This window comes from Malaclemys terrapin, chromosome 14 (assembly GCF_027887155.1).
Source record: "Malaclemys terrapin pileata isolate rMalTer1 chromosome 14, rMalTer1.hap1, whole genome shotgun sequence".
NCBI classification, from domain to species: Eukaryota; Metazoa; Chordata; order Testudines; family Emydidae; genus Malaclemys; species Malaclemys terrapin.
This window is the reverse complement of record NC_071518.1, coordinates 30,172,980-30,186,470: the sequence shown is the minus strand read 5'-3', so window position 1 is coordinate 30,186,470 and position 13,491 is coordinate 30,172,980. Positions and strand designations below refer to the sequence as shown.

At 39.7% G+C, this 13,491-nt stretch overlaps 1 protein-coding gene across 2 annotated transcripts in view; it reads left to right on the top strand.

Annotated features, from left to right (window-relative positions):
• Nucleotides 1-13,491, top strand: part of RPGRIP1L (RPGRIP1 like) — a 126,747-nt gene that overhangs the window by 75,428 nt on the left and 37,828 nt on the right. The window contains exons 18-22 of one of the 2 annotated variants that reach the window (XM_054048740.1): nucleotides 4,675-4,889; nucleotides 5,798-5,881; nucleotides 7,035-7,115; nucleotides 9,517-9,679; nucleotides 11,596-11,693. In XM_054048740.1, the coding sequence (XP_053904715.1) occupies nucleotides 4,675-4,889; nucleotides 5,798-5,881; nucleotides 7,035-7,115; nucleotides 9,517-9,679; nucleotides 11,596-11,693 (641 nt within the window). Of the gene's footprint in view, nucleotides 1-4,674; nucleotides 4,890-5,797; nucleotides 5,882-7,034; nucleotides 7,116-9,516; nucleotides 9,680-11,595; nucleotides 11,694-13,491 lie in introns of those variants that run through there. The other variant, XM_054048741.1, reaches the window with a different exon arrangement.

The window sequence follows — 13,491 nt, the reverse complement described above, 5'->3', positions numbered from 1 at the left end:
CCATTAGTGTTATTACTACTTTTTCCTTTCCTTTTCCTTTTCTCCCCTCCCACATAAAAATAATTCTTATCTTGCTTGTAGAATAATTTTTACTAAGGCTATGATTTAGTCATGGGTATTTTCAGTAAAAGTCATGGACAGTTCACAGGCAATAAACAAAAATTCACGCCCATGACCTGTCCATGACTTGTACTGAAAATCGTAGCGTGGGGGCACAGGGAGGATAGAGGGTGCAGGGGGCAGCCGCTGCTTGGGGGGAGAGGGTGGTGCCAGGGTTAGTGGCACCAGCTGCTGGGGGCTGCCGAGCAGTGGCTGCTCCAGCCACTGCCGGGACCACCCGCCCACTGCTGGTCCAGCTGCCCCTGGGACTGTTGCTGGGAGCCACTGAGGCCAGCAGCCCAAGCTGCTGGGGGCCCGCTGAGCAGCGGCTGCTCCAGCCAACCCCAGGACTGCTGCTCAAGCGGTCCCCGGGGCCAGGTGGGGCGGTCCCCAGAGCCAGCTTACTATATCCTCAGGCCAGATGCCCAGGCCACCTCAGTAGCGGCTGGTGTGGCTGGCCCCTGGGCTGCTCCAGGCTGCAGGGCCACCCAGGCGGTTGGTTGTGGAATTGCTCCAGCAGTGGCTGGTGTGGCTGTATCCAGGGCTGCCTCAGCAGCTGGCACCCAGGCCAGCTGCTTTGGTGGCCCTAGGGTCATCCATACTGGCTGCTGCAGAAGTCTCTGAGGTCGTGGAAAGTCACAGAATCAGTGACTTCCACAACCTCCTTGACAGACATGGAGTCCTAGTTATTACCCTAGTGTAAGTTAATTTTCCTTCGTTTCTTCCCTTTTGGGACGTGAACCCTAAAAAGGGTCTGGCTCCCCCAGGTTTAAACGTTGCCTCTTCTGTCTAGAAGCCATTCCTGTCAGCCATGGCCATTCCCACAGCATTTGCTGCCTTGGAGAGTAACAGGTGCCTCAGAAGAGCACATTTTGCCTCAAACTTAAATCAAGAGCTGGAAAAAAATGTGAGCTAAAGTTAAGACGGCTCATGATAGAAAGCTAACTCTGACCAGCCTCCAGACCTGGGACATTACCTTCCTCCCCCCATACAGCGATTTCTGATGAGGCTGATCCTGTCAACATTGTCTGCTCAGCACTCTGGTGACCTCAAAGAGGAAATCCTTGGATTCCTCTCAAAAAGTCTCAAAAAAGCAGGCCACAAGTCCCGTGAGCAGGGAATCACCCAAGAGAATGAGGTCTCCTAGAAGGTTGACTACCTTGGTACCAAGTGACCCATGACTAGGTACCCACAAGGCTGCATGATCCTCAGGTACTGCCAGTAAGCCCAAAGATCATAAGGGGGCAGACTCCTCTAGATCAGTACTGTTGAGGGGAAAGGAGCTGCGAAGAACAATGCAGCTCCTCTAAAATCGAACCAATGGAATCTTATAGAGACTTGGTACTGAGTACTTCAGCCCTACAAAAGGCTAGGGCAACATCTGCCGGTCATTTGTTGGCCCACAGAATACCTCCGTTATTGTTGACTCTTTCCACTTCAAGGGCCTCTGCTCAGCCAACGGCTGCTTCAGTCACAAAGGAATTTTGGTTCCCTAAAGACTTGATGGTCTCGGAGATGTCTGAATCACCTTTGCTAGGCATCGACATGACTGCAGTACTGGTTACGTCTCAGTTCCCTGTCTTACATGTGCTACCAAGAAAATCTCCTCCACCATCCATTACTGTTCCACCTCGTCAAGCGACGACGAGGTAGATGATGGGGATGATCTATACTCAGTGTCTGTGCAAGGCTCAATATTACAACATTCATCTAGCCACATAGAAACCGATGCACCTTCAGCCTATCACCAGGGTAGACAAGGCTCACCCACTTGTATGAACATCCTTGGTGCCCCCATCCAGGCCCTTTGCACCACGTTAGTGGCCATACTGGGACACAATGGCAGCATATAGATACCAAATCTTGAGGATCTTTGAGGAACAGGAGGAGAGATTAAACAAGGAGGTTACACCTTGTGACCAACATTGCCTCATCTTTCCTGATGAAGCTGTTGTGCCTCTCCCACCATCTAGAGCAGATGACTTCAAGCAGTTGCAAGACCTCTTTAAGAAAGTAGTGGATTCGCTACAAATCTCGCTTGAAGATGTCGTAGAGTCACAGCACAAAGTGATCAACATCTTGTAGACATGATCATCAGCCCAAATTGCACTCCCCATCAGTGAGGCCTTTCTTCCTCCCCAGAATTATGGGCATTATGAACCCCAAAATAAGAGACAAAGAGTGCAAAAACAGAGATTACCCCACAATCAGCGACATCACAACCTTCTACATCCAGTTGTTTAAAACAAAAATCAGCCTTTAGTAGACTCTGAATAAATTGTTTTAGATAAAGCTATTTTGAAATATTACAGTAAGGACACAGAATATGGTATCTGAGAGAACCTGTTCTCCTAAGGCCTGAAAAACCTACAAGGTAGCCGTAGTGCATGTAAATCCATTGTCCAGCCACGATGGAAGAAACATGGGTGGAGTTGGATGAGGTTTAATTAGGCCACAACTTTATTCACTTAAAATATCTAACAGTACCCAGCAATAAATTGTATAGGGCAGGTTGTCATCCTTTCCTTAATTATTTCCACCATCCCTTATCTGGTCCCAGCCATCTCATGGCAGGAACCCCTTGGCCCTCCATTTGTATGAGGGCTAACAGGGCTATAAAAGGAGGGTGTTGGCTCCCCGCTGTACCAGACATAGGCGCTCCGAATCCCTGCTTCCTAAGATCCTTTAAGAGATGCTTTCCTTCACACCCTTTTTCAATCCATTTTATCTGATAATTTTATCCCTTCCACAAGAAGTACCTGCCCTTGGCTGTTTCCTCTTCTTCCCACCCTCCCCCACACACACTTCAAGGTTCCCAGATATTTACTGATTTCTTCCTTAATATCAAACAAAAGTATATCTGTTGCCCAATTAGTTAGGTATACCCCATCCTCCCTGGGTGCCCAGTTAAATAAGTCCAGATGAGTAAATACCAATCCCTCTTGGTCACATATGAATTTAGCCACATCCCTATTCATGTACTCTCTAGCCCAGTGGTTCTCATCCAGGGGTATATGTACCCCTCGGGATACACAGAGGTCTTCCAGGGGGTAGATCAACTCATCTAGATATTTGCCTAGTTTTACAACAGCTGTATAAAAAGCACTGGTGAAACCAGTATAAACTGAAATTACATACAGACAAAATGAGAAAGTAAACAATTTTTCAGTAATAGTGTGTGATGACACTTGTATTTTTTATGTCTGATTTTGTAAGCAAGTAATTTTTAAGTGAGGTGAAACTTGGGGGAATGCAAGACAAACCGACTCCTAAAAGGGATACAGTCTGGAAAGGTCGAGAACCACTGTTTTAGCTTTTGCAACTCATGGAGGCTTTATGGCTTCCTTCTATACTCTCTGTTGCATCAGTTCAGACCAAATAATCATCACTCCCAGGAAAAAATTCTGGATCTGCCCCAAATCCCATTTAGCTCTGATCATCAAGTTGATTCTCCCACACATTCCTAAATCATTTTTACTGAAGTGAAAAATAGTCACATCCAGTGCCTGTTACCAGGCAAGGGGATACAAGGGGTATCAGCTGGTCCAGAAGTATTCCCCCTCTTTGATCCATTCCTTTGCTCCCTATAGATTGCCCTTCCATCCAGGCTGACTCAGGAATGCTTCATTATTGAGACCCAGTAGGTGAACCTGTGGGCCAAATGCACAATATTATGCACACTCATCTGTCACCAATTCCTTTGCCCAATCGTGAACCTGAAGGAAGGAATAAACATGAAGAGTTTTAGTACATAAACACTGAATTATCCTTGTTGACAGGGGCCTCCAACCTGTATGCATTTGGATGCCACCATTGATAGAATTGATTTGTTGGGCTCGCATTCTAAGGTATGCTGTGGATGTAACCAATCAATCCTGAACAAATTCGCTAAGGGAACCTCAACAATAGGCATTCTTTTACATTGTCATGAACTGAAATTTCCTTCTCCAAGATAACTCCCTATGACAGTAGCTCTCAAACTTTTTTACTGGCGACACCTTTCACATAGCAAGCCTCTGAGTGCGACTCTCCCCCCCCCCCTTTTTTTATAAATTGAACACACTTTTTAATATATTTAACACCATTATAAATGCTGGAGGCAAAGCGGGGTTTGGGGTAGAGGCTGACAGCTCACGACTCCCATGTAATAACCTCGCGACCCCCTGAGGCGTCCCGACCTTCTGTTTGAGAGCCCCTGACCTAGAGGGAAACACTAGGAACAGCCTCACATGGATAAGAAATTTTATCGCTATATTGTGTTTGAGAACCCCTGCCCTACGAGGAAAGAGTGGCACCTACACTACACTACACTTTGCCTGCTTTGCACTACTTTTTTCCCTCTTGTAATTATGGCTTTCCCTCAAAATCCTTTGCTTTAAAATACTCTCCATGTGAGACTTGAAATTACAGGAGGCATCCTTTTGCTTGGAATTAATATTCTAAAGCCTGTCTTGGATGTGGTTCTCAAGGGAGCTCAAGAAACTGAATGCTATTCCTCTATAATTTTTGCATTACATGCTGTTTCACTTGGCATGATAGCTATATAGCTAGATGGGTTTTGCACTCTCCTTTCAGGTACATTTGAACTAACAGATTCTGAAGGACATTCTGCTGGCACCATCAACATTGAACTAAAATGGAGGTTTGCCTACCTACCTCCAAGTGGATCAGCAATGGCAGCAGACCTAGTGAGTTACATCCAAAATGAAAAATCGACGGCAACTAAATTACCTGTGAAGGAGGAAGTGCCGACTCTAACCCTGACCCCTTCTTTTACTTCATCAATGACCGTAAGTAATCTAACAAATTCAAAGAAGATAGAGATAGAAAAGACCTATTACAGTAGGCCATTCTGTCCAACCTTGCCAAGTAGGATTCATCCCTACAATACAGTGCATTTAATAGAGACTAGTAGAAATAATTCATACAACCACCAGTTGGATTTCTGCTGGAAGAAAAAGCCTCCGTGATGTCACTTTTGAAGCTTTTAAAAGTCTTCTGTACCCATAGACAATTGTATAGGAGAGACAAAGCAAACACTAACCTCTTTAGATAGAATCATTTTGTAGACATTTTAAATTATTTACCTTTTTGTTTTTAAAATAAGTAAATTCCAAATCCTCAATCAGATTTTACAGGGAAATATTTCAGTCTTGTTCATTAATTTTCCAAACATTGCTAGCTTCCACTGTGTTTCTACCTGTCACCTAGAAGTTTCCAGAAAAGGAACTGATGAAAATACAGACATGAGGAGAGCATGAGAGGAAAAAAGACTCTCAGAAGCTGAATTATGAGGTAGTAGGCTGTGGCAGAACAGACATGCCTGCCTCTTTGGGTTTCAGCTCTCTCCAGGCTTTTGGCACTTACTGTGTGGCTGGAGTGGTCAGCCAGCAAGTCCCCTCTTGCTGTTCTCCTGCTTTCAGCCTTCCTCTAGTAACCACCTACAGCTTTCTCCAGGGACCTGCTGAAGTCTCGTGGTGTCTGGAAGCTCTCACTTACAGATCACTTGCTCCCAGGCAACTCTCACCTGCCCTTTTCCTGACTGACTCCTCCGCTCTCTGTTTCTTCCCCATTTCTGTGGTCCAGGTGCTAATTAGGAAGCAGCTTATGAGTCATGGGTGCTTTGGCCTCTTTGTTCTTAAAGGACCAGTACCACATTGTGGCAAACACCTTTTTTAATTGTATTGATTTATCCTAGGCACCAAAGCCCAAACCAAGACAGCGTACTGCTCTAGCAGACAAGAAAGTGTCTTTTATGGATGTCAGCATACTACAGATTCCAGTGAGGTTTAAGTATTTTCTTAAGAGTTTATGTATTGAAAATTTACTCGTGCAATAATTTAAGCAAATTATAGTACCAATAATTACTATTTTAATCAGCTGAAGCCAGTTAACTAAAATGGAGTCTCTAACATCAGTTGTAAAATGTCCTGAGATGAGTGTTAAGTGTAGTTTATTATTTGTTAATATGGTGTATTAATTATATTTGGGCTATATACAGTTACTTTCTTCTGTTCCCTAATGCATTTGATAACCTTAATTAATCATATTAAAAACATGGTATCAGTGTTGATCTACAACTCTTCCTACTGTCAGTTAAATTTTAGTCAGAGTAAACTTTGTTTTGAACAGTAATAAATACCAAAGAGCATAAGTACAAACTAAGTCAGTCTATTGTAAGTTCACCATAGAAAATCAAATTCAGCACTGATCGAATCAAACTTTTTCAAAAGCCTGAATCTGAAAAATGAAAGTAGGAAGTATGTATGTTTATATGAAATATATAAAGCTTCCACTTAAATGTAACTTTAGTCACATTAGACTTATATAATTAATATAAACATATTTTGGGACCAAATTTATTCACAAGGGCCATTCCCCCACCCCTTCCTAATTTGTCCCCACAAATATTTGAATACACATTTTTTGCCATTTGGAGTCTGTATACCTGATTTTCAGGAATAATTTGAAGCATAAGGTTGGGATTTTTAAAGGGAGTTAGGTGCCCAAACCCTATTGAAATTCAGTAGGATTTAGGTGCTCAACTCCATTCTTTGAAAAGCCCAGCTTTGCTGTCCAAATGACCTAAATTGCTAGCAAAAGTAATATTAGTAGAAGTTTCCATTAATTAAATAAAAAGAATCAAAACAGTTTTTTGTATGGATTATAGCCCAGACATTGCAGCATTGTACTAGTGTAAGAAAATCAGAAATACGAATGGGTTAGAAATAAATGTAAACCTTAGTAGTCTATTTACTTTGTCTGGTTATGATGCACTCTGGTTCTTAGATATTCATGTGACCATTTTGACAATACAAATAATTGCAGCTGCAAAAAGGAGGCTCGTTTGAAAGCTGGGCTGAGAGTCTACCTTTTATGTGCTAATTTTGTAATATCAGTTAAATATGTCTCCTTATTGTGTACCAATACCTTAGAGCCCTATTGCTGATGAAGACAATGAAGAAATTTCACAGAAAATTAAGGCTGATACACCCACTGTTTCAAATGTTCCAGAGGTATGAGGTGGTTCAAGTTTTATGATGTCATATACCAATTTGCACATGAGTTCTGTTGATATGTTGATAGCTGTAGCAGAAAATTCAATATCAGATTTGTTTAGTCATGCGCTAAGAGTAAAACTGTAATACAGTGATATCCTAATTGTTTGGTAATTAGAATTTTAATTGGTTCTCTTGATGAATAACTATACTAGAGAAATTGACTAAGTGGTCAGAAATGAACTTGGTATCAACATTATCATCCAACTGCTGTGTGTTCATCAACTTCTAAGTAACTAGGAAATCCAAGATAAGAATCTAAGAGAAAAAAATTACTTGATTTTTGTCAGGCAGGTCAAATGAGTGTTTTAGTAAATGGTTTTATACAGGCATACAAGACATGTCATGTTGTATATTAAAGAATTGAAAGTACAGTGCCAAAAAGGATTAGAGTTCATGGAAGGAACGTGCATAGTGCTCCCATTATGGGCTGCTGTCCGACTTACTGCTTCTTTACATGGTATGTAGCCTTCCAACTGTACATGCAGAGAAAATAGAAAGGGGAAAAAAATACATTTAACAGGCTAAGCCTGGATCAGTATTTGGATGGAGGACATTTCATTAAGTGCATTGGAATATAGGTGATTCAGTGACTGACATTATTTCCTCTCAACCACTACTAAGCTAGTAATATTCCTAATAATTCCTTATGCTTTTAACACTTGAATTAAATGCATCTCCTCCCTCCCTTTAAAGATGATCACTAGAAAACTGCAAAAAAATTCCACCAACTGTGGAATATATGCTGAATATGTAAAATACCAAGGGTAAGAAAAATATTAAATACATAATTTATTTTAAACCTACCCTTTCTTTTCTTTTATATCTCTTGAAATGATGGATAACCACCTTTTCGTTCACCTTTCCAGTGTATTACACTAGTGAAGTCACATTTGCCATTTCACTAAACTGGAGACTTTACTTTTCTCTGTTCCGCAGAGGAAAATAAGGATAATTAAATAGTTTTGCAAACCTGTGCAAGGATATTCATTTCTGGCACCTGACCTTCCTTCCCAATCTAAGACATTTAGATTACACCTCTCTTACTGCCAGCAGTGGCTGCAGCAGAAACTTGGCAGAAACAGTGCTCCTGACAGATTATCAGTCTGGTGAGCTAACAGAATAGTTCAGTGCTCCTGATTTTACGTTCATATTCCTCTGTTTAAAGCTTATTTTGAGGGCAAATAAGCAAGCTAATTCCCCCTATTCACCTCAGGGGAACACATTTAAAGGGGTTTGGTTTTCCTGGCTGCACTCTTTCTGTTTGTTCCTCCTTCTCCCTTCAAGGCAGAGCAGGCCAAATAGAATGAGCCAACGACTACAAGGAGTTCCATCTGTTAGGAGATCATCTCGTGAGCTGCAAAAAGGGAGCTCTGCCACTGCCACTGCCACTGTTTTTCATAAAGAATGCTCCACTGGCCAAGGATTGTCTGGATCACACAGTGTCCCAGCTCTGACGTGTCTCCTGTGCCAATGGAGGGCCTAAAGCCAGCTTCATACCAGAAGAGAATTGTTCAATTGGTGGAAGAGTCCTCAGTGGCTTCTTAAAGTTCATTTGTTAGGCTGCAGTGGTCTAGAGTGGAGGGACTAACCTGGCCCAAGAATAGAATGGTTACGGGAAGCCTTGGAGCCCCATGCCTCCAATATTGTAGGAGGACAGGTGCAGCTCAAATGTCTGACTTGGGAGAGAAATCAGACCCAGAAAGAAAATGATCTGGTAACAAACTTTACTGGGCTCCCTATAGAGCAGATAAAACTTACTCCAGCAGAATTGGTGGGTGTAATATCCCTGATTTAGTACATATTGAAAAAGGTACCATGATCTGTGATTTCAGTGGATCTGAAAGGGGGGAGGGGAAGAGAACTTTAGAATAAATTATAAACTAAAGGCTTCACTTACCCTAGATTTTTGAGGCATTAAATATGTAATTTTTAAACTGGCTCCTTTTTAGTGCTATTTGCAGTTCATGGAGACTAATGCAGTGCATAAAGGCTAATCAAGGTTATAAAATACCATCTGAATAATATTTTTTCTAAAAATAAATGGTTTAAAATACAAGTTAAATGTTTTGAAACCATCAGAGACAGATGCCAAGAGATTTTATGACTTATATCTTTAGAAAATGTAAATTGTTATGAATGTGTCCTTTTTACTCTGTCAGATATTTGTTATTGCAGTTGATAATTGATGAGCTTTTCATTGCTCTCTGTCCTGTTTAAGCTATATTGTTACTAATAGGTCACATATATAATGCATACTAGCCATAACTCTTCAAGTTTTAAGTCTCAGTAGCTTTTCCTCTTCTAGTAGGTATTATAAATACCACAGAATGTCTATAAATATACCTACTTATTTGAGGTTATACAGGAAAGAGTGGCAGATGATAAAGTAAAGGAAACTTCTGGAGAAATTCAGCAGGAAAAAGATGACCTCTCTCAGCTATCTGAGGGTCAGTTGGCTGACCAGAGCTCAGCTACTTCTGGAGATGAAACAGAAATAACTGAGGAATTGGAACCAGAAGGTAACTTTCATTTTTATAAATTATAAATGAATCTATTTAATTAATAAAGCTACCACCCTTTCCATTTTAAGCATTTGTTGTTAACAGTGGGAGCTACCTCATTATAAGAAGGTTCATGACAGAAATTATATGGCTGTACTTGGGTGGGTTTGTTGGTGTTATTTTTAGCCCAACTGGAAGCTATATAGTAATTGAATACAAAAATTTGGTATCTGACCTAGTTTCATAAAATATTAAAGGAAACCTGGCTTCTGTTTTAAATGTCTTTATATTCTCCCTTCAGAAGAGTGACATTCTAAAGAATATTTTAAAAAGTGTTCTCCTTTTGTCTGCAGATAACAGTATTATCAGAGATCATCTCAGAAAATGAGAGGGCAGTACATTTTATCACATCTGTGACTTCAAGTTGTTAGCAGCAGATTTATATACAGACTACAAAAGCCAGGTCATCCTGTTCTAGCTCTTATTTTAAGCTTAGTATCAGGGAATCAAGCTGAGTCCTTATCTACTAAATAAGGGCAGAAACAGGATACTAGATTTTTACATTCAATTGTTTATAGCTTCTTGTTAGGCCTGCTGTTCTCATTAGGAATGCAAAAATCAAGAGTTAACTCCCTTTGCTTTTTATTTTATTTATAATTCTTTTTTACTCCAGCAAAACTGAGCTGAAGGCTTTGTAGAAGTGTCTGCCTGAATCCAAGCCTAACCTGTTTCTGAGAAATTATTTTGCAATGTAGTAATTTATGTGCAAGATGCTGAAATCTAAACAGTGGAAATCCACAGATTAAATCAATATTCCTTTTAGGGGCTGTCAATTAATCGCAGTTAACTGAAGCAATTCAATCAAAACAAATTAACTTGATTTAAAAAGTTAATCACGATTAATCATAGTTTTAATTGCACTGTTAATAACAGAATACCAATATACATTTATTATAAAAAATTTTGGATTTCAATTACAACATAGAATACAGAGTGTACGGTGCTCACTTTATATTATTTTTACTACAAATATTTGTACTGTAAAAAAGATAAAGAAATAATATTTTTCAATTCACTTCATACAAGTGCAATCTCTTTATTGTGAAAGTGCAACTTACAAATGTAGAATTATTTTTTTTACATAACTGCACTGAAAAACAAAACAGTGTAAAACTTAAGAGCCTACAAGTCCACTCAGTCCTACTTCTTGTTCAGCCAGTCGCTAAGAGAAACATGTTTGTTTATGTTTACGGGAGATGCTGCTGCCTGCTTCTGATTTATAGTGTCACCTGAAAGTGATAACAGGTCTTTGCATGGCACTATTGTAGCCAGTGTTGCAAGATATTTACATGCCAGGTACGCTTAAACATTAGTGTGCCCCTTCATGCTTCAACTTGTAGATTATCTTTTTTGCAGTGCAAATATTTGTAATAAAAAAAAATGAAGTGAACACTCTACATTTTGTATTCTGCATTGTAATTGAAATCAATATATTTTGAAAATGTTGAAAAACAGCCAAAAATATTTATAATAAATGTAAATTGGTATTCTGTTATTGTTTAACTGTGAAATTAGAACTGCGATTTAATCGCAATTAATTTTTTAAATAATTTGACAGCCCTAATTCCTATATTAAACTAATCTTTATTTACCCTGTTGTTTATCACAGGAGATTTGATACGATTGTATCTCTGTTTCCACCATCATAGCCATTAGTGTTTTTAGCAGATCAGAAGAAAAACAAGGTGACTTTCTAGACCATTTAATAGTCATTGATTTGCCTGTGTCATGGTCTGCAAATGATAAAAGATTTGCATGACTCTCTCAAACTATATTTATTAGAAAAACTAATATTCTGCGCCTAGGTTTCTCAACAAATCTCAAATGGACTACAAGTATAGAATTTAACTGTTTTTTTTTTCCCCCTCGAACAGATCAAGATTATAGACAGACAACTGATGCCATGGAATCAATAATAACTGACAGTGATGACTGTATTGTTCCTAGCCCAGTGTCCAAGAATATTAAACAGGTCAGTCAGTATATTTATGGCAATTAAATGCTTCTGTTTGGGAAATTATGTAAATCTAAGAAAAACATACTTTAAATGCGTCTTCCTCTAATATCAGCAGTGAGATATCAAGGGCTAGATTTTCAAAGAGCCTTCAGTTTGTATGTGTACCTGTTTTCAAGATGAAATAGGGAACTTGTGCACACACATCAGGTAACTTAGCCTAATGACCTGAATATGCATGCAAATAGAGGTTTTCTATACATAGAAATGAAGCTGTAAATTTGTAGTGATCTTCAAAACTTGGGCCTCAGGTCAGACAGTTACAGATCTGACTATGTAATACATGTGCAGATACACGTTTGTAAGCATAAACAAATAATATTAAAATTATATGCAGATATCTTTTGTGTCCAATACAACTGTCTTGCTTAGGAAGCATGTCCCTGCACCACTTCCCGCAGCTCCCATTGGCCGGAAACGGCGAACCCGTGTAAACAAACTGTCTCACGACCCACCAGCAGAATACCCTGACAGGCCACGGGCCACAAGTTGCCCACCATTGATCTAGAGGAATCCCATTTTCAGTCAAAAGGAGTTCTGCAGGAGTGCTGGAACAGGCTTTGGTAATTTTTGGAATCAGATTTCAGTTAATGTGAATTTTAAGGGACAGCAGTTTTAGAAGTGTAAATGTTACTAGATTAGACTACTCTAAAAATTAGTCTTTTAGTAATTAGTAAAGAAATGTAATTAATTTTTATGTGTTAATGAATCTAATAACTGAAGATGTTAGGAATTGTATAAATTCTAGAAGTTCTGTTCTTCAACAATGATGCCATTACCAAATTACAAGAAGGCTTATAGATAACTTGCCTTTAATGTTTCAAGAGATGGAGAGGCCATTTTCAGTGTAAGTTCCATGTCAAATTATGTTGATTAAAACACTTGTTGATTAAAACACTACTACCAGAATCTTAACAGTAATATTTAAATGTGTTATTTGGTTAAAATATATTGCATTAATTAATTTTATGGTGCCTGCTCAGTGATACCAGAACCACACACAGTATCTTGTTCTATAGAATAAAAGTTATTTGTAAACAATTTTAGCAGTGGATGCTTGTGTTAAGATATTTCTGTAATAATAGTATCTGCTTTACAAGAATAGAATATGATTGTAATTAGAATTTATTAGAACATTAATACTTACAATTCTTGCTACTAAAATATTTGTGCTAGTCTAAACTACTGAGAAGCATAAATCTTGTTAGAAATTCTGCAGTTAATCTTATCGATGTGTGACTGCTGTGCTTTAAGTACTTTAATTTTAATTTTTTTCCAATTTTAATACTTACATCTAATCTTCTATAGACAAATTATTTTTAATAATTAAGGGTCTGGTTGATCCTCAACTCTTAAGAGTTAGGTCAGTAGGAGGTAAGAGGAGGAGTAGATTGAGAAAACGACCCTTTGGGGTGGGCACGTTGGAACTGGAGGCTGATTTGCGGAGAGGGAAACTGGGACAGTGAGTTTCGATGGGAGGGGAATCAGGTACTGACTGGGCAGGGAGAGTTGGACTGAGATCTAGTGGGGCAGGGGAAATTAGGGGAGAGGAGACCGATCTGATTAGGAGCTGGAGCAAAGGGGGAAAACAGGGATTGACAGGACAAAGAGACTAGGAGCTGGGGGGGGGGAGGGGAGGAGCTCTGAGATTGGACATGGAGCCCAGGGCGGGAGATTGGGACTGAAAGTAATTGGGATGGAGAATGTGAACAGTGGGATGTAACTGGAGGCCAGGGTGGGGAAGAGAGACAGACAG